The sequence below is a fragment of the Athalia rosae genome, chromosome 6 (genome assembly GCF_917208135.1).
Source record: "Athalia rosae chromosome 6, iyAthRosa1.1, whole genome shotgun sequence".
Classification (NCBI taxonomy): domain Eukaryota; kingdom Metazoa; phylum Arthropoda; class Insecta; order Hymenoptera; family Athaliidae; genus Athalia; species Athalia rosae.
The window spans coordinates 17,597,653-17,620,768 of record NC_064031.1 but is presented as its reverse complement, the minus strand read 5'-3'; the positions used below and the strand labels follow the sequence as shown (position 1 = coordinate 17,620,768).

Genomic DNA, 23,116 nt, shown 5'->3' with positions numbered 1-23,116 from the left:
TAAACTTTTCTTTGTAAATGAACAAAATTCGTTGGCAACTGAGGCGCTGTCGGTATCACTTTGCTGGCTAATACTCACATCGACGTTGTCATTACCGTGGAATAAAAGTTGTATTGTGACGAAGTTCCATCCATATATGAAATATAGAATATTATACAGTTAGGCCGACTTTTCCGCCAGTTCGTGCCTTTTTTCATCTGGGAGAGTGCAGTTTTGGAATGCCCTTCTAATTAGTATAAACCATATAGTCAAGACATTCTAATGAAAAGTAAAAACATGATAATGTTTTAATGCATAACAATAATGAATGCCCCGTTAGGTGGTGGTAGTTATTGATTGCAAATATTATCATTTGTAGAATTAAGAAATTGCACAAGTTTTAAAGCACGTTATTCACTCGTTAAATATCCAGCACTTTTGAGCCAAATTACTGTTGATAGATCTATCTTGATGTAAACAACTTCTTCCATTTTCAAGATACACCAGAAGTCATTCCAAAAAAAATAAATAAATAACCCAGCAGTGAAGAGCCGTTTCCAAAAACCAACATGTGAGCTCGCCGCATTGGTTGTTTATACATCATACAACTGAAATACGTGAAAGTATTGATACATCTTAAAATGAAATAGTCATACAATAATTTCCAGCTAAAAACTAGCAGTTAATGTAAATTTCGTTGGAAATCTTAGTAATTCATTAATATCAGCTTCTTACAACATACGTCAGATCTCCTGAAGTTTAATGTAACATTCTATTTCTTCTAAAAGTTATTACGATCTGAATGAGATGGCGAATCGGCTGGATTCAAATAGTTTCCATTCCATTCTTTCAAATGTTACATTGATCATCACTTTTGGGAACATTAAAATAAAAAAAAAAACTGTCCTTTGACATCTTATCAAGCACAGGTCTCTGCACACTATCGTGAGTGACTGTTCAGTATTCACGACGTGATGAGGAACAGTATAACTTCTTGAAATTAATCTCATCTCATTATAAGTGCACCGCTTCTATTACTATTTGACTATTGAGTTTTTCATAACGGAAAATGAGTGGATGTTAATTATTAAGTGAATGTAATTTTTAATGGCAACTTTGAGATAAAATTTACACAAGATTAATTGAGAAATTGGAGGATGACAATAAACAATTTTACTCTATCGAATATAAATAATTTACAATTATATTCAGATCAGCCTGACATAAGACATGACTATGAATAAATTTAACAATAGTACAATAATTACAAAACTTTGTAATCTTGTATTTTGTAAACTATTTGCTAATTCATGGCGTTGGTAGAGCGCCGATTTAATTCTTTGAACCTAGTTTTAAAGAAAATGTCGTACAAATTTTACTCTGATGAAATTTTGTATATTACGCTTATCAGTCTCTTTTTTGTAGCAAATTTTTTCCTGGTACGATTAATGTAAGATGTGAATTTCGGAAACACAAAGGGGCAAGGTGCTTTTAAACTTCAATGCATTGAGATGCAGTTTTTGGTAGTATATCTAATACGTGAGATTTCATTTGAATCATCATTTTAGAATCTTTCAAAACAGGCCCATCATTACAAATATTGCACTAATATTAGATGAACAATAATATATTTTCGCGACGTAAATGGACGTAAATAAACTACGTCTCAATCCGTGTTGTAAGTTTTCAATATTTTAGCAATTGAAAGATGCCATAGAGCTGCAACGATATTGTAATTCAAAAAAAAAACTTAAAAACTGGCACCCAAAACCGTACTCTACCATAATGTAATGGTGGCGTGTTATTATATTAGTTGTACTATAACATAATATAATATTGTCATAAAAATGTTAAAATTATCATCATTTGAAGATGCGTAAATAAAGAGAAACAGTGAATATAAGATTTGAAAACTCATATTATTCTATGTATTTCTAAATATTAATATTCTATCTGGATGATGGAAGCTCTCAGAAAGTTCTTCTTTCCTTAAGTATAATGTCACTGATCTGTATTCAGAAGTCGCTCTTAACACTAATAGTGTCCAACTCGTTTTTCTATTTGTTGAATTTCCTACGTGGGAAAAGGCTGGTTTGACATTTGAGCTGAAAGAGACTTATTGATACGGGTCATTACAACTAAATAGTCATATCTCACTTCGGAAAGTCAGGTTCCAGAATACTGGAGAGCAGATATGTGTTCTTTAACTTTGGGTAAGAAATGAAATCAAGGATTTGTACAGTGCAAAAAAAATTTATTCCAGCCTGACTACCAAGTCAGTTCCATGATAATTTGGGAGATTTAGTTTGTATTCCTGTTCCAGTTTTTTAGGTACAAATCTTCCACCCAAATAGTGGAACTTTCCTTTGAAATTGGTGGCACACAACTTGGGCGCTGTCAACGATATCAACATTGCAGGACTAATATCCCCTGCCAATGGACCGGATTCAACATCCCATCCAGAAGGTATGTCAATACTGCATATTGGAACAATTGATTGCTTTAGAAGATCTATTATTTTTTGAAACTCTCGACGTACGGGTGGCTTGAAACTGAATCCAAACAGAGCATCGACAATGACGATATACTCGTTGAGGGGTTTGAAGTCTGAAATCTCAGCCAATAATTGTACGCCATTTTCCATGCATTGATGCATCAAATTTTGATAGAGTTTGTTGTTGGGTCTCTTTGGATAATATACTTGAGGCTCGTAGCCAAACAGTTTCAGATGTCTGCTACAGACTAAACCATCTCCGCCGTTATTACCTGGCCCACAACACACGAGGACTAGATTTTGGATATCTGATCGCAGGGGATAACATTTGGCAATTGCAATCGCACAACTTTGACCAGCTAATTCCATGAGCTGATCTAAGCTGAATTTGTATTTCTCTATTAGATCTACATCTATCTTAGTTGCTTCGGACTGTCCCAGAAACTTGACCATTTTGTTACCGCTCACGTTGCTGTGAAATGAATTTTTTATCGATCTACAAATCAATCTTATGCTTGATTCCCGATAACAAGAAATTCCTATTGCTCGTACCAATGATTTCAGCATCTGATGTTGTATAAAAAAAACTAACCTCGGTTCGTTTTATCTAGATGCACCGGATACAAACATCACAAGCGGTCTGTTCAACAGACTTTCATAATACCCTGATCTCTGGTGAACTAACACCGTTGAGCGTAGATATTGCAATATCCACTCAACGCCAATAAGTATATCGGTGTTTTTTTTTGTTTTCTCTTTTCAATTTAAAGTTATCTTCCTCCATAAATGTTTGTTCTATAATGATGTTCCATTCAAAATGCACACAGCACTGAATTCCTATCATCAATAATTATAAACATCGTCAAAAAGCGTCAATTCACAACCGTTGCGGGGTGCCAACTTGTTCCTTATTATTTACACCTGCGCAGGTGTCTCATTGTCATGGTAGAGAAAAACTAAAAAAGCGGTTGGAGCATGGAGGGGTTGTTTTATCCGCTTGTTCTACAAGATTTTTGTTAAACGATTGGCTCGAACGATTTTCCCCAATAATACGCTTCGGTAGTTCTAAACTTGTCCATATGCTTACAAATATATTTACGTTTGCGAAACATTGTCAAATTTTATCATGTTTGTGAAAAAAAGCCACCACTTGATAAAGTATACTTCACCAGCAAGGAACTAGGCTTTGAAGGTGTGGAACTAATTGTACTTAATATCCTCAATTATGAGGAATTCACTGCAGATTAAGTTCAGCTAATTCAATATCATTTTATTACCATGGTGAGAAGAAGCAGGTAAATTCAATTCATTACATTTATAATAGAATAGGTGAATGAACTTGAAATTACATGACAAACTTGAATATTACATTCAGATCATGACGCTTAGACATTTTTAGACATAACTTTGTCTAATGTCCGAAAATTCGTCATATACCTATTAATGTTGGTGTTTGTTGCAGGATCAAAAATAGAATTGCCATAGTCACTCTAATTTTGGGACTGGCTGTAGTTTATAACGAATTAATTGCTTATGAAGTTGAAAGTTTGCACTGGGCTTTTTACAAATGTGTAGACTGCACCAGAGTATTATTTGTAGCAGACCCACAGATTTTAGGGGTACAGAATGAAAAATATTTTGGTGCATCCTTGGCTATATGGGATAGCGACAGGTAACTTTTTTCCCCGTGCATTGAGTTTTGGGTATGATTGGTATATTCTGTACGTACTTGGTGGGAAAGATTTTTGTAAGTTTGTCTTCTTTGTAGACCAATGCCTGTGACCCTACGGAAAATGTTGATTTTTTTTCTTTGAATTTTCAGTTACTTGAAAAAAACATTTTCAAGAGCTCTCAAGCATTCCAGGCCACATGTAATAGTCTTTCTTGGGGATTTGATGGACGAAGGTCATATTGCGCCCACCGAAGATTTCGAGTTGTATAAACAGAGATTTGATGACATATTTCAAACACCGGACCATGTGATGGTATCTTTGGAGTACATAATTTTTCAGTCATGGTGCAAGATACTTATGTAAACAAAAATCTTGTGTTCTCATGATTCTAAATGAAGAGTTCCCTTTTCGTGTTTCAACTCATGCATTTACTGTTTCTTGAAATGATATCAAAGTTTCAGGAATTTCGTTATGGAATTTTGGTATGATATTGCAGAAAATTTATATACCCGGAGACAATGATATTGGTGGTGAAGAAGACATGGTATCGTCCCATATTAATGAGAGGTTTGAATTCACCTATAGTCAGCCTGATACCTTGACTTACAAGAGTTCAAATTTTTTCAAGGTAAGACTACAATTAGTAACTGAAAGTTATTCCTTGAATCACACAAATTAAGATGTAACCTAACTTGACTAGTTATTGATTTTGGCAATATTTTGCTACGGTCTAAGTTCTCACATGGTAAAAATCTCGTTTTTAATTAATAATTGTAGTTACCATGTATCAGGTGAACAGACTGACCCATTTGATTCCTCAAGCACCAAATGATGCATTTCTGAATGATTATACTGAAAGGAATACTACCAATATTGTTCTAAGCCACATGCCGCTCTTGTTTTCGCCAGGCAGTTTTGTCCAAAATGTAAGTGACAAACAAACGCTGTTGTGAAGATAAGACGAAAAATTATTTACATTTTCAATGGGCAGCAAGTAATGAGATTAATCTAGATTTGATTTCATAAGGCTCAGACTGTAGTTTACCAATTTATGACTCATGAGTTACACCAGATTTCGATTGTTCTTAATTAGGTGGTTAAGAAATTATCACCGCAGCTGATTTTTACTGCCCATGATCATAAAGCGATGCATACGAGCTTGGATACAGCTACCGACCAACTAAGTGATATCCGAATTCTACCACCACATGAAAATCGGTTGTATCAATTACGGCTGGATGTGGGGACTATTCATGAAATTCAAATACCAACATGTTCATATCGGATGGGAACACCTTATGTTGGTTATGGATTGGTTTATGTTGGTATGTTCCGTGTCTTCAATATGAGTTTTTTTGGCTGCATGTTCTTTTACTTGTTATATGATTTGGCCTTGCATACAACAGCCAGCCAATGTAACATTTTCGTTCTTGTTCCAGATACACAGGATAAAACTGTGGAATTCACAGTACTGTGGCAGCCAAATCGTTTTGTGCAACTACGGATTTACGCTGTAGTCGGTTTAATTTTATTTTTATTTCTACTTTGCTTCTCTTCTGGTTGCGCTTGTCGAGTTACATCTGCTCAGATAGCATACACGAGAATGCCCAATATCTGAATAACGTATCGAAACAAACAGTGAATCTCTTGATTAAATTGACGGTAAACATTGCTTGTTATATGCCTATATGTATGGGAAAAAGTGAGAATTTATACCACTAGCTACATTGGACTCCGCTATAAGAAGTGCACTGTTTTCCCTATACTTCTGTATAAAACGATCCAATTTACCTGGTGATAAATTATCCCTACTTTCTCCTATTACTGTTATTCCGTTATTGGAAAGAATAATTTTTTTTATACATTCTTGTAGAACGCAAACTCACTTTTAATACTGAAATGTTATTGTCGACAGGTCACTTAGATAGGTACAAACGAATGCTTACAATTAATGCGATGTGCAGAGGGTTACTTTACAATCGTGACGTCGAAGCGAGATTTCTATAGATTGTAGTATGTAATTATAAAACTAAGGCTTCCAAAGCTGAGGAGGTTAAGGTTTTTAATTGAAACATTTGAAAACTGCGTATGAATCAAATGATCTTTCAATATATTATTCAAATATTGTGTCAGTTGCCAGTCTTTACAACAGATCGTGAATTTTCCGTTCAATCGGCGTCGGTTCCTATGGACTGACGACGTGTAAATTGGTGTACATCTCATGATCTTCATACCAGCACACTGAAAACGCCTTCACCCTCGACATCCTAAAGTAATTTTTTAGGATAATACAAGTTTCTCTAGATACGTTCATATTTTCCGCGGCAGCTGTCACCAACACTTGATCTTCAGAATCGAGCGAGATTATTTCCGATTTCGTTTATAAATATGTAGCATAAGACTGCATGGGTCACTGATTCATTTAGATAGAATAATCATTTACTGGTCGATGTACAATAACCAGTATTTTGACGTTATTTTGATTGTGGAGATATTATACTATAAAAATTAGTTTTCCAGATATTCACTTGCTTTCCCACCTATTGGGCTAAGAGAATAACTAATTCGTCCATTAGCTTTGTCACATAATTTATCTTTGAACCATTTGAAATATCAGAAATCTTATTGTATCATATTTTGCTTTTATCAGTTTGATAGTGCCTTCAGATGATCTGTGGTACGGATCAAGAACTGATGATATGATTTTGCAAAGGCTTCAAGATGGAAGGGATTTACGAGTGCAAACTGCTGTTATTAAGCCCATTGGGGGGCGTGTGACACTTGGTAATTCCTCTTTACTCTAGAAGTGGGTAATAAGTTTAACTGTAAGCAAAATATTAAGGTGCAATAATTATTTCATGAGAATTTCATCCCTAACTCGAATTCTGAATCAGAATATGCTCTTGTAATCTGAAATTAATTTTATAGACAGAAAATTGTCAATACGAAAATAATTTATATGTGATTTCTCAGCAAGACAATAATAATCGTAGTTTTTTTATAACTTGCGAAGTTACAACCACTTGAATTAATGTCGAAAATTAAATCCTACCCATTTGACTCGTTCTGATCTTGATACCGGATCGCAACTGTGCGTGAGTATTTTTATTTTATCAATCATGGGCATCTAATTACTCTGATTCTGAAGGTGCAATTTCATGCTGATGTTTGACGCAGATTTTTAGCGTAAAATGTAGTCACGTGGTATTATTTGGACACTTGTCGTGCTTCGGTGTTTGCCTAAGTCTCAACGATTCTTGTCCTGAGAGCCCCAGTCCATTGTCTAACAAAAACAGCGCTAAGCCGAGGCATTCTGGAGGAGAACTTGAACCTGCTCACTACAAAGGATGGAGGTATCAAATTGAAACTAACAAAAAGGATATTGGAATAGATACTCGTATAATTCCAGATGTTACAATTGAAAGTAAGGGCCTGTGGGCCCACCCCTTGTCGGGTTTTTGTCCAGGAGGATTCTGGCCCAGAATACATCCTCTTGGAATTTACCGGCAGCATCTGATACGAGTCCTGTTTGATCTGTGTCTTCTGAGCGTAGAATATAAGTTCCTTGTTTCGAATAGCCGATGAATAGCTGCACCATGTTGCACAGAGCTGTATGGAGGCCTCGGAGATGCAGGTAACCTGGAAATGGCAACGGAGTGAAGAGAATCACATCGGTAAAAAGAAAACCCAGATCCTCATCTCTCGACTGACCAGTGAATCTTTTCTAAGCTCACCTGTTGGGCTCGGGGCAAAGCGAACGTGCACTGCATGTGTTCTGTACGACCTTTTGGGAAATTTTTCAAGATTCCAGTCGGAGAATAGAGTACGCTGCACTTTGTGCATGTCACCGAGTGTCACGCAATAGAGATTATGAATTAAATCAATTCGCATACATTTCCCTGATCTGGGAGGTTACCTGCAAACGTCATTTGCGCTTGAAGCCACACACGTCAAGATGAACAAGAGAGACCATAAAGATGCACCTATTCTAATTGATTTGTCAATTACCGCATCTTTCCATGGCCCTGGGAGCGTTTTCTGATATGCAACTAGAGTTACACCATCCCAGATTTATTCTGAATTTGTTTCTAATTCTTTTTAATATTCTTTACTTTTTTCCAATTTTTTCTAATTTTTTTTGATTTTTTTTGATTTTTTCTGATTTTTTCCGATTTTTTAATTAATTATTCGAATTTTCCGCGTATTTCTCTGGGCGCCGCCATTTTCTCTAAGCTCCGCCCACCGCGAGTACAGCTAGCGCCATGTGGCGGATTTTTTGTGAACTAACACTTAGAAAACCGGGAAAGTTTTGACCCTCCTTGCAGCGAAACCTGAAAAGTATTGACCACTATTTTTCTGGGCTCCGCCCACCGCGAGTACAGCTAGCGCCATGTGGCGGATTTTTTGTGAACTAACACCTAGAAAAACGGGAAAGTTTTGACCCTCCCTGCAGCGAAACCTGAAAAGTATTGACCACTATTTTTCTGGGCTCCGCCCACCGCGAGTACAGCTAGCGCCATGTGGCGGATTTTTTGTGAACTAACACCTAGAAAAACGGGAAAGTTTTGACCCTCCCTGCAGCGAAACCTGAAAAGTATTGACCACTTTTTCGAGCAAAAAAACGAGAAAGTTTTGACCCTCCTGGAACTAAAATCCCCGAAAAAGTATTGACCGACCCCAAATATTCGAGGAGGCAGTAGTCGTTAATTTTGTGGTTTTCCTCGAATATTCGAGGAGGCAGTAGTCGTTGATTTTGTGGTTTTCCTCGAATATTCGGGGAGGCAGTAGTCGTCAATTTTGTGGTTTTCCTCGAATATTTGGGGAGGCAGTAGTCGTTAATTTTGTGGTTTTCCTCGAATATTTTGGGAGGCAGTAGTCGTTAATTTTGTGGTTTTCCTCGAATATTTTGGGAGGCAGTAGTCGTTAATTTTGTGGTTTTCCTCGAATATTTGGGGAGGCAGTAGTCGTTAATTTTGTGGTTTTCCTCGAATATTTGGGGGTCGGTCAATACTTTTGCGGGGATTTTAGTTCCAGGAGGGTCAAAACTTTCTCGTTTTTTTGCTCGAAAAAGTGGTCAATACTTTTCAGGTTTCGCTGCAGGGAGGGTCAAAACTTTCTCGTTTTTTTGCTCGGAAAAGTGGTCAATACTTTTCAGGTTTCGCTGCAGGGAGGGTCAAAACTTTCCCGTTTTTCTAGGTGTTAGTTCACAAAAAATCCGCCACATGGCGCTAGCTGTACTCGCGGTGGGCGGAGCCCAGAAAAATAGTGGTCAATACTTTTCAGGTTTCGCTGCAAGGAGGGTCAAAACTTTCCCGGTTTTCTAAGTGTTAGTTCACAAAAAATCCGCCACATGGCGCTAGCTGTACTCGCGGTGGGCGGAGCTTAGAGAAAATGGCGGCGCCCAGAGAAATACGCGGAAAATTCGAATAATTAATTAAAAAATCGGAAAAAATCAGAAAAAATCAAAAAAAATCAAAAAAAATTAGAAAAAATTGGAAAAAAGTAAAGAATATTAAAAAGAATTAGAAACAAATTCAGAATAAATCTGGGATGGTGTAACTCTAGTTGCATATCAGAAAACGCTCCCAGGGCCATGGAAAGATGCGGTAATTGACAAATCAATTAGAATAGGTGCATCTTTATGGTCTCTCTTGTTCATCTTGACGTGTGTGGCTCCAAGCGCAAATGACGTTTGCAGGTAACCTCCCAGATCAGGGAAATGTATGCGAATTGATTTAATTCATAATCTCTATTGCGTGACACTCGGTGACATGCACAAAGTGCAGCGTACTCTATTCTCCGACTGGAATCTTGAAAAATTTTCCAACAGGGCGTACAAGACACAAGGAGTGCCCCAAGCCCAACAGATGAGCTTAGAAAAGATTCACTGGCCAGTCGAGAGACGAGGATCTGGGTTTTCTTCTTAACGATGTGATTCTCTTTGCTCCGATGCCATTTCCAGGTTACCTGCATCTCGGAGGCCTCCATACAGCTCTGTGCAACATGGTGCAGCTATATATCAGCTATTCAAACCAAGGAAATTATATTCTACGCTTAGAAGACACAGATCAAACAGGACTCGTACCAGATGCTGCCGGTAAACTCCAAGTGAGGCAAAGAGAATCTTACTGCGACAGTTTCAAGGTACAAGAAACATGTTTGGCTGGTGATTCGACTCGGAGAGGAAAACTGGGTTCATAATAACGCCAAGTATATCTATGGAGCATGACTGTAGGTGCTACAGCAAGACGAGAGGGATGTAGGCAAGGTGTTGTTGCATAATATCAGTGTCTTTTATGACTAATATAAGCATGATGTCTATTTTGGTTTCAGTTTTTTATTTCGAATACAAGGATGCTCTAATCAAACGATCGTAGACTAATCCAGAGAAGGAGACTGCAACAATGAGGTTGTACTGGAGGAAAAATTGCCACCTCTCCTTCAACTTGCAGATTCGATTCGCAAAATCCTGAGTGGAAAATGGTAAACCGATTTCTGTGGGCTGTTCATCCGGTATCAGCACTTTCTGACGAGCATCTCCTTACCTGCAACAGGAAATGTGCTTACACCTGCCGGTTTATAATTTGCAAAATAATTATCACACATGCATAGCGTCGAATAATTGATGTATGCGAATAAGCCCTTATGAAATGTATTCATCAGTTGTATTCATTCGAATTACTGGCACAACATCGTAATATTGAAATGAAAATTATTCATCTTGTGAATGATATTGCAAAGTTTTTAATAATTATTTGAATAATGCTGAATGTATTCCACCTGCATAACTCATGAATAAATGACAAGCTATTCTCAAATAGAATACTTGTTTCCTATTATTTACACCCCTAGAACCATAAATCATTTACATGTAGAGTCCTGGAATAACGAATAGTGATCAAGGCAAGTAAAGAATTATGATACATGATGTCTCGGAACACCTCCTCGGTTTTTCTGTTCTCCTGATACAAAAAAAATTTCTGGTCTAAATATTAATTTCTAGGACCTACATTCTAGAGCTCAAAATTATGCTCTTCTTTTTGTTTCGAAAAATCATTGACTGATAGAATAGACAGGCAGGCATATAGTTAGTCCTGCAAGGAACCAGCTGCTCTCCCTATCATACTACGAATAAATATACAGGATTGAATGCATGCACATATGAGACACACGAAGTCTAGGAACACCTCCTCGGGTTTTCTGTTCTCCTGATACAATTTTCCACTTTTGGGCAAACTTTCAATTTTCAGGGCCGGTATTCTAGAGCTCTACATTATCACTTCCGGTTGTGCTTGAGTGTGATCTAATAAGCATGCATGCATGTATGATGTGTGATGTGATTTACGCATGAATATATCACCAACAATGGCTATCATGTAATGATGCATACAGGGATGTAATTATTGATAACTGAACAATCGAGGTTTTGGTTACAATGAGTTTTTATTAACAAATTGATCGTAAAGAATACATATTGAGACTTTGCAATGGACAATATCAATTCATTTTTGTATACTTATGTTTAATGCGTTACAAGAGTATGGACGATAGTTTCATTTTAATTAACATTCAATTATTCACTTCTTGTTCTCTAAGATACGAGACATATACATTATTATTTATTTATACATAATTATCCACTCAGAAAACATAATAATTGGATGTATAAATCACCGTACAGGATATTGTATAGTTCACCTGTGTATGTACAAGTAAAAGCATAACTTGTATTTTCTATGCGAGTATGGTGCCACCGTTGCTTCAGAGACTATCCAATGCTCTCCTGAAAATAAAAATGAGTGCGAGGTGAGGAAATATGACGAAACTCAACTATAGCTTGTCAGGTCTTTGTCCGGGAGGATTCCAGCCCAAAATAGATCCCCTTTGGGTTCACCGGTAGCATCTGGTACAAGTCCTGTTTGATCTGTCTTCTATGCGCAGAACAAAACTTCCCAGGTTTGCCCGAGCGAATAAATAGTTGTACAGAGCTTTACGGAGGCCTCCGAGATGTAGGTAACCTGGAAACGGCATCGAATTGCAAAGAATCAAAACAGTGAGCGGAAAAATAAGATCCTCATCTCTCGACTCACAAGTGAATATTTTCTAAGCTCACCTGTTGAGCTTGAAGCAAACTGAACTTGCACTTCTTGTGTTCTGTACGATCTTTTGGAAAATGTTTCGAGGTTCAAGGAGGCGACTACACTTTGTGCATGTGCCGAATGTCACGCGTCATCAGGGTGCGTTGTTTCTAACAGTACGTACGTATGTACATACGTATGTACGTACGTACGTACGTACGTACACTAGCGCCAGAACTATCACCTAAGTAGTCAGTGCTTAGCAGATTTCAATTATTTCTTGTTTGTAATTAATTTAGGTAACTATCCAAATATTGATGAAAATAGACCGACAATCGCCGTCAAACGAATCTGCATCGAATTCTACTTCGATATAAATAATTTTTTCGCTGAAAGGCCAATTATAATAACTCCCTAGCCGGACCAACAAACGATTAAAAAAGGAATTTCTATAATCTGGCCGAATGAGGGGCTCAAGTATATCGAGTTTGGCTGACTGTAGTTCGTAGTAGCCTTTGATTGATCTGAAAAATTATTATTGGTATTTGTGGTATTCCGTTGAATTTTGATGTTATCGACTACAATGGATGTTAAAAAATGGAATCATATTTTAATCTTGATTCTACCCGTACTCCTAAGCCTTAGTTCTTGCGAGAGTTTCAATCACGGCTTCAACAAATACTCTGCTGCTGTCAATGCACCTACCGAAGGTGCTTCTATACTTCCTCCAAGTTCACTGCGAGACCTCGACAAGCCGTTCCGCATGGCAAAATTAAATTTGTTGTGGAGCAAAGCAAAGCACGTACGTGTCCGTAAGCCATTTCAGCAGTCGATTGAATTGAATATGATAGTTTCGAAGCGTTTTATGGAATGTTATGCTGATCCTTTTCCTCTCTTACGTCAGAAGTATGATTTTATACTTTGCATTACAGCGTTTAACACATACCAAACTTCAATCTTTGTTCAGCGATTTGAAAATTCACGACAAAGAGGAAATTGCATTCAAACATGCCAAATCCAATGGTGAAGATCCTGAAGGTCTGCAAGAAGCTGTGATGCGTAAACGATTAATTGGTAAATATGTTTTGAGTAACAAATCAAATGATTGTCAGGTTATTTTTTACAAACTCAAGTTTATTATCCGTTTCTAGGTATCATGAGTACTTACGATCTCTTGGAGCATTTTGCAAATACTGAGGATCCATCCCTTTTGAAACATTACAAGGCCCTAAACGATGGTAGTAATTATGTATCTCAAGATGTTTTCGAAAATAGAAAGCTCAATCAATTATGGGCTAAAGCTGAAGTTGCTGGATTCAGTGGTACGAGAGTTGAATAGACTTCACATAGATTCAATCTTTGTTCATACCCTTATATCATTTGAACATTGATCATTATGTTTTTCAGATGAAGAACTCAGCGCACTAAAAGAAGAATTTATGCATCATCAGGAGAAAGTCGATGAATACATGAGTCTTTTGTCCGATGTTGAAGGTGGAGATAACAAGAGACATGAGAGTTAGTCTCTGTAACACATTCAAAATATCATAGGCTATTGGCGTGTAATTGGCAGTTACAATTTTTTGAATTTCATTAAACATAATCTTGTTATATATTTTTTTTTTTTTGTATTGTAGACAGTCTAAATGATAAGCACGAGAGTTGGAATATGATTGAAAACGAAGAAGAGCAGAATAACATTCCAGGGACCAATATTGATTACCTTACCAAAGCTAATTTAATTAGGTAATAACTATCAAACTGTTTCGTGACAAGTGATATTTCCCTGGATTACCTCTTTTACATAGTGATTCTTCCAGTTATCTAATTAACTTTGCTCATTTATCATGGGAATAATTTAATTTTTACAGAGAAAAGCACGTTCAGTTGAGAGATGGCTACGATCATTTGGAACGATTGACTGCACAAGGACCACATCACAAGGAGTTTGTAGAATCAAAGGTACAGGGTCTTTGGAGAATTGCACAACAAGCAAAATTCACCCCAAACGAACTAGCATCTCTCAAGGTAGTCAAATTCAAAAAAGTATGATTACTGGCATGGAATTATTCACTGTTATACAGTTACCGTTATATTTTCAGGAAGAACTTCACCACTATGAAAGAAGGTTGCTTAAATTAAGACATCTTCACGCAGCAACGGCGCTGGCGGAAGCCAAGAAGAATAATAAACAGGATTATGATAATTCCACTGCTGACAAAAGCATCAAGAAACATGCAAGAACGGTAGAGAAGTTGCATCTCGAACTCGAGGCAAAAATTATGCAAAAGCACGTGGAATTGTGATTTATAATTCCCTAATAAACCTCAATACTTTATAAAAAGTTGTTATCGAATCTCGTTGCCAATACTACTTGATGACGTAATTTTACTCTTGACATCTACTAACAAATTTTTTATTCGTGTACAATGTAAGTCTACCAAATATTTTGAATAAATGTATCGATTTAACGCCTGGGATCAATTTATTTCTCTCTTCCTGATAATAGACCTGTTACATCAAAATTACCATAGCAATCATGATGAGTAACAAAGTTCTTTCGTTACCAAGCAAACAAATGCCTGATGGAGGTGAGCTAAAGTAAGCCTGAGTCTTTGATGGCCTCAGCAAATATTACAAGTACTGCTGCAACGTTTACGATTAGGTATCAAGTAGAACGTTTAGAGTAACATTAATACAAGTATCATGGCAGGAGTGGTACAGGAACGAATTATTCCTCCTGCGAACACTCTTGTCAAGTACGACAATCCTGTTCTGGTTACCACTCATCTTGGAAAGGTTGGTTTCTGTAGAAAGTATCTAAGGAATAATGCAATTAATTGTCTACTGTAACTGCCAAAAATTTGTAATGGTCTTCATTTAGAAAACCAGAGAAGGATCACCATCTAAAATCGGAACTACAGCTTGCAAGGTGCAAAGTGCGCCACCGACGACTGACATCAGGCGAGAAACAGATGAGATCTTGAATGGAATTCTTCCTCCCAAGGAATGGGAAGAGGATGGACAAATATGGACTCAACATGTATATTCTAATGCACATTCTATCATATTGATGGTATTCAGATTTTTATCAATGAATATGCTTCGAAATGTAATGATGCAGGTGTCAAGTATACCAGCTACGAGATTAGATGTTATTAATCTACAAGAGCAACTCGATATGCGGCTACAGCAACGACAAGCTCGGGAGACTGGAATATGCCCAGTGCGGCGGGAACTGTATACACAATGTTTTGGTATTACTTTTCAAGCACTGAAGACAAACGGGTTCTGTATTTCTACATCAAATTTGACAGACGGTAATACAGATGAAATTACAGAGATACTTCATGTGAATTTTCAGATGAAGTAATACGCCAGGTAACAATTAACTGTGCTGAACGAGGTTTGCTTTTGCTACGAGTTAGAGATGAGATTCGAATGACAATGGCTGCATATCAAACGCTTTACCAAAGTAGCATAGCATTTGGTATGCGCAAGGCACTGCAGGTCGGTAGTGACACAAAATAGTGATACTTCTTTGTACCAAGATACAGCAAAATCACAATCATATCATAAGTTGCATACCTTCGATAGGCAGAGCAAGGGAAGGAAGATCTCATGTCAGCTGCAGAAGAATTACGGTTACAAAAGGCAGAGCTTGAAAAGAATGTAGCTGAGCTGCGACAAAGATCTGAACAGGCTGAAATCAGAGCTACAGAGTTAAGAGAGGCTGAAGAGAAAAAACACTCTGAAGAAATTCAATTTCTGAAAAAGACCAACCAGCAGCTCAAGGTGAGAAATGTACATGAATAGACTACAATTAGGCAAAAGTAAACTGATAATATACTTAATAAGCACTATTTTCTATATCAGACACAACTGGAAGGCATTATTGCAACGAAAAAGTGATGTCCAAGAAGATGCCTTCGTTTACAAGCTTTTCCACAGAATATAAAATATATAAATACTATTATTTATTTTGGGATTACATTTAAGTTATAATAAATACATACTCTTGTCCTAAATATCGAATAGCTTGATGGATTAAATCTATCTATAGATTGATTGCTCTCTACTGTATCAGCAAATCTTCCCATTCCACTGAACCATGTCAAGACTCACATATTTGTCAACAAATTTGAATAATATTTCTTTCGCTACCTTTCTAAGATTCGCGGACTTTCATGTATAGTGATATATTCAAGGCACACTACAGGCATGTATACCTACATACACCGCGTGTATGATTATGCAGCAACAGCACCGGTATGCATAAGATTGTATGTAAATGAGAAATCTCATAAAACATCTTATTCCCACTCAAAACGCACGACGTGTAGTACCCAAGTTGTTTCGTAATTATTCCTTAAAATTATTATGCATTAAAATCTAAGAATGAATTGATGCAAGACTGGCTGATCTTGGACGCACCGAAAATGAAATACAATTGAGTTTTATGAGTTACCTTTGCCTAATGAAGATTTTGAGTTTCACATAGTAATTTATTAGTAGTAGTTTCGAGGAATTTATTATTAGGCATTCAAGGAATGAGTGGAATCTAATAAGATGGGAGAAATGTCTGTATAGGTCTTCACTCAGATTTTTTAAATAAAACATAGGTTTAGAAATAAACCCGTGAATTAGTTAAAGTAAAATGTTTTACAACTTGTTCTCTATTCAAATTTGAGATTACCGATTTCTTTAATAAGTATTCTCATTTCAAATCTAATAGCCTAAAATATGAATATACTTATGCCTACACAATAGTGACGATGCTGTACCAAAAATGTAGTTCATACTTCTTAAAAACTGTACGAATGTTCATGACATTTAAAAAATACCATATCAGTTGAAAGCTATGCTCAACTGCAAAGCTGTAGTTTTATCTACTTTGCATGAGTAAGTTTACTTTATCCCGTCGCTTTGAAATTTTCGTTGCACTTCATAGCACTGTATATTATAATTTCAAAGAGATTGTAATAAAATTACATCTAACGTTTCCAATTTATTATCAACTTTTCGATGGAGTCAACTAACATTTTACTATGTATGTGTAAAATATACCAAGTTATTCATAATTATACATCACTAGATTATAAAATTCTGCAAACTTTATTAGCAAGTTGTTAATATTGTAAATTCAAGCACAGAGTTTTGGTCCAGGAGTTATTTATCCACAATACTTCTGAGAATAGAATATTCGATGAATTGGACCCTCATCTTTCTGATCCACTACAATGATGCCTCTACCTTACTATTATAGTTTGAAATCCATTTTCCACCATCTGATTGGGAACATGTGCTGATACATGTGGATATATTTTAAGATTATCGTGTGATGTATTTATAGAAAAATAGTCAGGAATGTACATTTCTGGTAAAACCTGAACCCCCCGAAAGAATTCAATTATAAAAGGTATGCATATAGAAATGTCAATATACCGATAAAGGCATCGTATTCAACCAGATGGGATTGGGGTGGAATAAAAATTTTCACCATTGATATATTTTTCAAGTGTTTAGGAGATGAAGATGTACTTGGTAGCTTTGTATTACGTAGACTATAGTGTATCAATTTTTTTTTTCAAATGAAAGCATCAATTTTCTTCAATGACACCTAGTGATAAATTTTCATGTACCATGACATTTCATAGTATGCACATCTCCAATACTATTCTATGTTGATATTGTCAGTAGTTTATAACCATGATATTTATTATTAATGGCGACCTTTTCGCGAACGCTTTCGCTTCTTTTTCTTAGATGACGAACTGGTTGGAAGATTGATATTGACTGGAACAGATATATGCAACATACTGTCTTTTTCTTCAGTGGGTGCACTTATAGAATGTCGAGCGGTTGGATCTTCACTTTCACTCTCAGCATCGCTGGCACCAGTCTCTCCGATACTCTCAGCTTCCACTTCGGGATTACTGAGTTCTAGTGAGATAATGTTCTCTCGTAGAGTTTCCACCTAGGTTTACAAAAATACACACAAAGAAATTTATTTAACATACCAATGATGTTTCTCAGAGTGGGTTTTGAAATTGAAACTGCTGAGTACAATGAGTTATACTCATTGCTGCAAATTTCATGATTTGTCATATAAATGAATGAACTTAAATCAACTTTGAATCTTGAACTTTTCGACCAATGGTTGAATCTTTTGAAAAATTTGGTAAGACACAATCTAAAATAAATTGATCTGAAAAGACAAGCGTTATTGTTGACTGAATAAAAGTCTGATGAGCTGTAATTATTGCATGGTACTAACTTAAGTATGGAACATAGAGCATACCGACAATAGAAGAACAGTTTGTCAGTGATCAGTAGAAAGAAAGTGAGTGGTTCAGGGCAGTGTGGGTTGCATTCCAGGTGAGGGTGTTGGAATCTTCAAACAACAACAAATGTTACTAAGATTAATCTGTTAATAAGAGAATTAGTAGTTTTTGACAAGAGCAAAAAATTTCTGTATGTGTAGTCACAGACGATCAAGAATTAGAGGCATGGATATCTGCTGTTTGTTTCATAGCAAGAAAGACATTTGCTCGAATAGTTTTCAATTCTTCATAAAGTCTCGTCATGCGGTACTTGGATTTAAACTTGCTTCGTCTCCGAAATGACATGCATTGCATATTTACCTGCTGTGGGGAAATGTATTACACTAATGTCTACACATCAATCGTCGATGAACTTCACTACACATAAAATATGTAAATATAATCACCGTCTCTTATAGAAATAAAATAGAACATTGCCAACAAGTAATTTTCGAAAATGGCATGTAATACCTCGCGCTCAATCAGCTTCTCGACGTATTCAATAGTTCGTACACGGCGTTCGCCTGTTACTTCATCCACATACTCCTCAGTGCGTCGAGTGACCTTTTCATCCACTACTTTTTCACATTCACGTACTGCTTTTGGAGGACCGACTTTGCTGCGTACAGCAAGTTTAGGAAAATCTGCGCTAGACGGCCGTAATGTAGCAAACTATCATAGGAGGACAGAGAAACGAAAGCCACTATAGTTATAGCAATTTGCTTACGCCAGTTATGTTAGAATCAGCTTACATAAAACAAGCAATTAGTAACTATTACTGTTAATGTATAAATTCAATGCCAATCATTTTTCTAAGGTTAATCGATTAATTATAGATGTATCGCTCAGGACAATACGAGTGTTTGAAATTCAATGACATACTTCTGCTACGTTCTCTGGCTCTGCAAGGGGCTCTGTTAATTCCACTGTTGTATCTTCAACTTTGGTGTTCCCTGATGTGTCCATCATTTCGTTCATCTTTTTAATCACAAGTTGTGCCTGGAGAGCGTCCTGTAATAAATATCGATCACATATACCATAAAGCTGAAGGCTATTCATTGCACAAAGAATCACTAAAAGTGGAGTCTACCTGCTCGAGTGACTTGAGTCGAGCTTGTCGCCAAGCCGCACGTTTTTCAGCTCTTAAAGCTCGCTGTTCCGCAGGGGTTAGATGACTTTCTTCATCCTCATCAGATATTAGTCCCTAAGAATCAGATTGAAAGTGATATTTTCAAGTACAATATATCAAATAATATACGATTTGAAATGAAATCAATGAATTGGAGTTGTACTGTAAGAATAGAATTAAAGAAGGAAAGGTTGAGTAGCAATAAAACTTTTGATTTACCTCTTGAATCATTCTCTCCTTCAAGCGTCGCTCAGCTTTGGCAGTCCTGACGATGCTGGGTGCATTGTGGAGAAGAGGATGAGGGCTTCGTGAGCTCAGTCTGCTACTAGAAGGTCAATGAGCATGCACAGCGACAAATCACGAAATGGCGACTTAGTATTAATTTTTATTTATGAAATATACAAAGGCAAAAACAATACAAAAAGCCGAAAAATAAGTCGTGACGAGGGTACCCACCACGCAGAAATACTAGGTAAATTAAAAACCGAAGAGTCTGAGATAATCCCATTAGTGCCTACAATGTTAATGTCGTCTGAAGTTCGTTAATTGGTCATGTCATATTTTTCCTTTAATTTCGTCAAAACTATAGCTGCCTCAGTAATTTACGTAGTTATTAATATGTACTATCAAAACATTAAAGAAATTTGAAAATAATTGATTAATAAGAACGGGTCAACATTTACTCAGCTAAATAGATGATCAATGCATGCTGGTTTCTCGCTAAAATAATTCTTACTCAAATTATACCTAGCTATATTAAAATTTACATATTCATGCACTACTAAACTTGATTCAGAGTTATCAAAGAAAACAAAATATCCACAATTTGTCAAATTAACTTTACAGTGGACACTTCAAAAATACTGCCATTGTGACTCTCAAACAAATACTCATACAAATGATGTGAACTTAATGGGAATAGCAGGTTATTAATTTTTTCTTTAACACGACAAGTCAGTTCTATACATCCCAGCAATAGAGGACATCGATGTGAAGCTTACTTTGATAAAAATCCCCGTACCTCTACTTTTTGCCATGTATGACAATTTAGTAGTCACTTTGAGAAACATCATCATATTAAAATATAATGAGCAAAAACAGTAAAAATCAATGCAGGAAGCGACAGAACGCAGAAAGGAGCTAGTGTAGGCGCAGCTTGCTCTGTGAACTTGAGGTTGCTCAGTCAATCTTACTTAGGTCTTCCGTTGTTCTGGTCTTCCATCATATCCTCAGATTCTTCTAAACCCTCATTTTCATCTATTTGGGACCATGATTTCAATTCGTCTCTGGTTAAAGTGGCTATTTTTCTTTCTGAAATAATCAGGATACCTTAAATTTGATCGAATGTGAAGGATATAACACATATTGTTGACGATAAAAGTTTGTGAGACTTTTAAAATTCATTTGCATCATGACAAAGATGTGTAGTATATTTACCTTCTTCTTGCTTCATCTTTTCTACTTCGTCTTGGCTCAAAAAACTGAAGACTTTTTCTGAAAAATGAAGCAAACAATGTGTGCATAATTAGATTGGTGAACACTGAGTCATTACACCTTATGCGTAGCTAAATTTATTTAGAATCTTATAAAACACAATTATATGGATGTTCACCTGGCTTTGGAGAAGGTTTAAGATGCTCTTCCATAGCTGATTCGAATAGTCTTTTCCGATCACTGACAGACATTTTTGCTGGAGCCGGGGTTGGAGACGGTGTGGGTGTGGGCTGTATTGAATAGATGCTCTTATTAGCAAAAACATTCAACTGTATTTACGATTTAATGACAGCTCACAATAGACATTAATCAATACACGTTAAATTTAAATTTGAACACAGCGAAAGTGCGAACATGAAATTATATTATAGCGTAATTATAACTAAAAACTTACACACATGTGCCTTGGTTGATGCATAAAATCTGGTTTTCTGCTTTGGTTTACTTAATCAACTTTTTGAAATTCGAATTCAGCCAATACCTTATTTACTTTGCAAATGGTTCACAATCATTTGCTTAAAATAAATTCACACTATTCAAACCATTTTTTTCTCAAATTTTTGTTAGAATATATGTTACTGCTGGTTATTTTACAACATAATTTGAACAATATCATTGAATATAGGCATCAAATATGAATCGATAGAAAATTCATATTAGCGTTAGTTTGACCTATACCTTCATTCACTTGCCAGCAAAAAAAGTCAAAATATACTTAAATAACATAATCATGCATGTAAAACCCACCTCAACCTGAGATATCCCATGAACAGAGCGTGCAATCTGTCGTATTTCTTTAAAGGGAAAGGAGGAACTTATTCCTTCCATATACCCAGGGCTTGTCAAAGGAGTCGGAGGCAGTCGAGTATATCGAGGACCTTGATGGGAATTGATTGGAAGGTTATCAAGGGAGAATCGTTTTGGCGACTCAACATCATTTGGAGAAAGCAATGTAGTAACAGAATGTTGCACTGATCGAAAGCATGGAGGTTTGATATAAGGAATGGATGAATCGATCAGTGTTGTACAAGCATTGAATGATGAGGAGTCTTGAGGATGACGCTTGTTGTCTGTCATTTCAGTTTTATTCAAAGATATGGGAAGAGTTGCAAAGTTAACACTTCGCTTAGGTACGTTTAATAACTTTTTAGTAGAAGGGCAAAGAGAAGGAAGGGTTTGTGTGGTAATAGACTGATTGTAGTCCGTCGTTGTAACATGTGGATGTGAACGAATAGAAGAGATGGGTGAAGGTGGTGTTACGGGACCATCCACGGATGTTCCTGCAGCCTCCTCTTTGCTAATCAACTGGGTAAATCAAATAAAATACTACATATTAGTGAAAGTGTTAGTCAAAGAAACTATATGATAAAGTAATTCGATGATTGTATCATTCATTTTGCCAACAATGACCGGAATTAGCGAAAAATCTTTCCTGAATAGCTATCATTGTAGGGGTAATAACGTTAAGATAAAAAGAGAAAGTGAAATTCAGGACATGAGAATTCGCATATATTTTCATAATGACAAATACTGTGACTAAAAAATATAGCCACTAGATTGGTCAACTAAGACACGTTGCTGATCATCTAATACAACTGATGAAGATTTGTCAATTGTTTGTGTCCATTATTGGTGATTGAAAACAATACTGAAACATAGCAAGTGAGCAAATAGTACTAATAAAATGATGGCGGTGTTAAAAATTATAGTAATACTACTGATATCAAGAAATAATATCAATAATTTGAAGCTAATTTTGAGGATCTACAAAAAGATAATCACTATAACTTTTTCGTTAAATTCCTTGTTTCATTATTACTCTTATTATTTCTATTTACCATTATTGTCGTTATTATTATCATTGTCATCATTCTTGTTATTGTTGTCATCATCATTATTATTGCCGTTAATTTCATTATTGTTGTAGTTACTGTTCATGTTATTAT

General features: G+C 36.2%; 7 protein-coding genes and 1 long non-coding RNA gene across 21 annotated transcripts in view; 4 read left to right on the top strand and 4 right to left on the bottom strand.

The window, feature by feature from the left end:
- Nucleotides 1–2,212: 2,212 nt before the first annotated feature.
- Nucleotides 2,213–3,207, bottom strand: LOC105693241 (NAD(P)H-hydrate epimerase). Of its 2 annotated transcripts, none has more exons than XM_020856505.2 (2): nt 3,066–3,207; nt 2,213–2,945 (listed from the first exon to the last, which is right to left on the bottom strand). In XM_020856505.2, the coding sequence occupies exon 2, from the start codon at nt 2,924–2,926 to the stop codon at nt 2,234–2,236; it is 693 nt and encodes a 230-aa protein (XP_020712164.1). In that variant the 5' UTR covers nt 2,927–2,945; nt 3,066–3,207; the 3' UTR covers nt 2,213–2,233. The 2 variants fall into 2 exon arrangements, with proteins under 2 accessions (XP_020712164.1, XP_048512703.1); XM_048656746.1 differs by having other exon boundaries at nt 3,026–3,159.
- A 366-nt stretch (nt 3,208–3,573) lies between these two features.
- LOC105693240 lies at nt 3,574–10,964 on the top strand. Of its 2 annotated transcripts, XR_007278891.1 has the most exons (9): nt 3,574–3,768; nt 3,936–4,145; nt 4,296–4,458; nt 4,643–4,774; nt 4,938–5,072; nt 5,240–5,471; nt 5,586–7,241; nt 7,324–7,499; nt 10,480–10,964. XR_007278891.1 is itself a non-coding variant. In XM_048656744.1 (8 exons), exons 1-7 carry the CDS (start codon nt 3,752–3,754, stop codon nt 5,762–5,764), a joined length of 1,068 nt encoding a protein of 355 aa, XP_048512701.1. In that variant the 5' UTR covers nt 3,574–3,751; the 3' UTR covers nt 5,765–5,808; nt 6,062–6,278. The 2 variants fall into 2 exon arrangements, 1 of the variants encoding a protein (XP_048512701.1); XM_048656744.1 differs by lacking the exons at nt 7,324–7,499; nt 10,480–10,964 and having other exon boundaries at nt 5,586–5,808; nt 6,062–6,278.
- Nucleotides 7,186–8,326, bottom strand: LOC105693200. Its single transcript, XM_048656748.1, has 3 exons — nt 8,155–8,326; nt 7,881–8,062; nt 7,186–7,785 (listed from the first exon to the last, which is right to left on the bottom strand). Exons 2-3 carry the CDS (start codon nt 7,914–7,916, stop codon nt 7,387–7,389), a joined length of 435 nt encoding a protein of 144 aa, XP_048512705.1. The 5' UTR covers nt 7,917–8,062; nt 8,155–8,326; the 3' UTR covers nt 7,186–7,386.
- Nucleotides 9,614–10,964, top strand: LOC125501338 (probable glutamate--tRNA ligase, mitochondrial). Of its 2 annotated transcripts, XM_048656751.1 has the most exons (3): nt 9,614–9,867; nt 9,977–10,013; nt 10,109–10,964. In XM_048656751.1, exons 1-3 carry the CDS (start codon nt 9,832–9,834, stop codon nt 10,345–10,347), a joined length of 312 nt encoding a protein of 103 aa, XP_048512708.1. In that variant the 5' UTR covers nt 9,614–9,831; the 3' UTR covers nt 10,348–10,964. The 2 variants fall into 2 exon arrangements, with proteins under 2 accessions (XP_048512708.1, XP_048512709.1); XM_048656752.1 differs by lacking the exon at nt 9,977–10,013 and having other exon boundaries at nt 9,626–9,844.
- A 606-nt stretch (nt 10,965–11,570) lies between these two features.
- Nucleotides 11,571–12,417, bottom strand: LOC105693221. Its single transcript, XR_001103459.3, has 2 exons — nt 12,260–12,417; nt 11,571–12,164 (listed from the first exon to the last, which is right to left on the bottom strand). It is a non-coding gene; the product is annotated as an uncharacterized LOC105693221 (long non-coding RNA).
- Nucleotides 12,418–12,519: 102 nt separating this feature from the next.
- Nucleotides 12,520–14,695, top strand: LOC105693219 (alpha-2-macroglobulin receptor-associated protein). The gene is made up of 7 exons (XM_012413003.3): nt 12,520–13,026; nt 13,157–13,298; nt 13,376–13,546; nt 13,632–13,742; nt 13,862–13,970; nt 14,096–14,252; nt 14,327–14,695. The coding sequence occupies exons 1-7, from the start codon at nt 12,793–12,795 to the stop codon at nt 14,528–14,530; spliced, it is 1,128 nt and encodes a 375-aa protein (XP_012268426.2). The 5' UTR covers nt 12,520–12,792; the 3' UTR covers nt 14,531–14,695.
- A 115-nt stretch (nt 14,696–14,810) lies between these two features.
- Nucleotides 14,811–17,320, top strand: LOC105693220 (33 kDa inner dynein arm light chain, axonemal). 2 transcript variants are annotated; one of them, XM_012413004.3, is made up of 6 exons: nt 14,811–15,023; nt 15,109–15,267; nt 15,349–15,481; nt 15,589–15,734; nt 15,822–16,019; nt 16,101–17,320. In XM_012413004.3, exons 1-6 carry the CDS (start codon nt 14,931–14,933, stop codon nt 16,134–16,136), a joined length of 765 nt encoding a protein of 254 aa, XP_012268427.3. In that variant the 5' UTR covers nt 14,811–14,930; the 3' UTR covers nt 16,137–17,320. The 2 variants fall into 2 exon arrangements, with proteins under 2 accessions (XP_012268427.3, XP_020712158.2); XM_020856499.2 differs by having other exon boundaries at nt 15,109–15,481.
- Nucleotides 15,500–23,116, bottom strand: part of LOC105693217 (protein lap4) — a 27,380-nt gene continuing 19,763 nt past the window's right edge. For 5 of the 10 annotated variants that reach the window (XM_048656709.1, XM_048656710.1, XM_012412999.4 and 2 more), the window contains 9 exons: nt 21,918–22,475; nt 21,289–21,400; nt 21,114–21,170; nt 20,870–20,987; nt 19,896–20,001; nt 19,638–19,751; nt 19,430–19,558; nt 19,019–19,219; nt 15,500–18,201 (listed from right to left, as the gene is read on the bottom strand). In XM_048656709.1, coding sequence (XP_048512666.1) covers nt 17,947–18,201; nt 19,019–19,219; nt 19,430–19,558; nt 19,638–19,751; nt 19,896–20,001; nt 20,870–20,987; nt 21,114–21,170; nt 21,289–21,400; nt 21,918–22,475 — 1,650 coding nt within the window. In that variant the 3' untranslated portion in view covers nt 15,500–17,946. Of the gene's footprint in view, nt 18,202–18,525; nt 18,926–19,018; nt 19,220–19,429; nt 19,559–19,637; nt 19,752–19,895; nt 20,002–20,869; nt 20,988–21,113; nt 21,171–21,288; nt 21,401–21,917; nt 22,476–23,116 lie in introns of all 10 variants that reach the window. The other 5 variants (XR_007278886.1, XR_007278888.1, XR_007278887.1 and 2 more) reach the window with 5 other exon arrangements.

Coding starts and splice junctions, on each gene's coding strand:
- LOC105693241 (XM_020856505.2), bottom strand. CDS start 2,926: ATGGTCAAGTTTCTGGGACAGTCCGAAGCAACTAAGATAGATGTAGAT.
- LOC105693240 (XM_048656744.1), top strand. Junction 4,146..4,295: donor GCTATATGGGATAGCGACAG/GTAACTTTTTTC, acceptor TTGAATTTTCAG/TTACTTGAAAAAAACATTTT. Junction 5,073..5,239: donor CAGGCAGTTTTGTCCAAAAT/GTAAGTGACAAA, acceptor GTTCTTAATTAG/GTGGTTAAGAAATTATCACC.
- LOC105693200 (XM_048656748.1), bottom strand. CDS start 7,916: ATGCAGTGCACGTTCGCTTTGCCCCGAGCCCAACAG. Junction 7,786..7,880: donor CTTTGCCCCGAGCCCAACAG/GTGAGCTTAGAA, acceptor TGCCATTTCCAG/GTTACCTGCATCTCCGAGGC.
- LOC125501338 (XM_048656751.1), top strand. CDS start 9,832: ATGACGTTTGCAGGTAACCTCCCAGATCAGGGAAAT. Junction 9,868..9,976: donor ACCTCCCAGATCAGGGAAAT/GTATGCGAATTG, acceptor ATTTTCCAACAG/GGCGTACAAGACACAAGGAG. Junction 10,014..10,108: donor GAGTGCCCCAAGCCCAACAG/ATGAGCTTAGAA, acceptor TGCCATTTCCAG/GTTACCTGCATCTCGGAGGC.
- LOC105693219 (XM_012413003.3), top strand. CDS start 12,793: ATGTTATCGACTACAATGGATGTTAAAAAATGGAATCATATTTTAATC. Junction 13,027..13,156: donor TGTGGAGCAAAGCAAAGCAC/GTACGTGTCCGT, acceptor TTTGCATTACAG/CGTTTAACACATACCAAACT. Junction 13,547..13,631: donor TGAAGTTGCTGGATTCAGTG/GTACGAGAGTTG, acceptor TATGTTTTTCAG/ATGAAGAACTCAGCGCACTA.
- LOC105693220 (XM_020856499.2), top strand. CDS start 14,931: ATGGCAGGAGTGGTACAGGAACGAATTATTCCTCCTGCGAACACTCTT. Junction 15,735..15,821: donor GTATGCGCAAGGCACTGCAG/GTCGGTAGTGAC, acceptor TACCTTCGATAG/GCAGAGCAAGGGAAGGAAGA. Junction 16,020..16,100: donor AGACCAACCAGCAGCTCAAG/GTGAGAAATGTA, acceptor TTTCTATATCAG/ACACAACTGGAAGGCATTAT.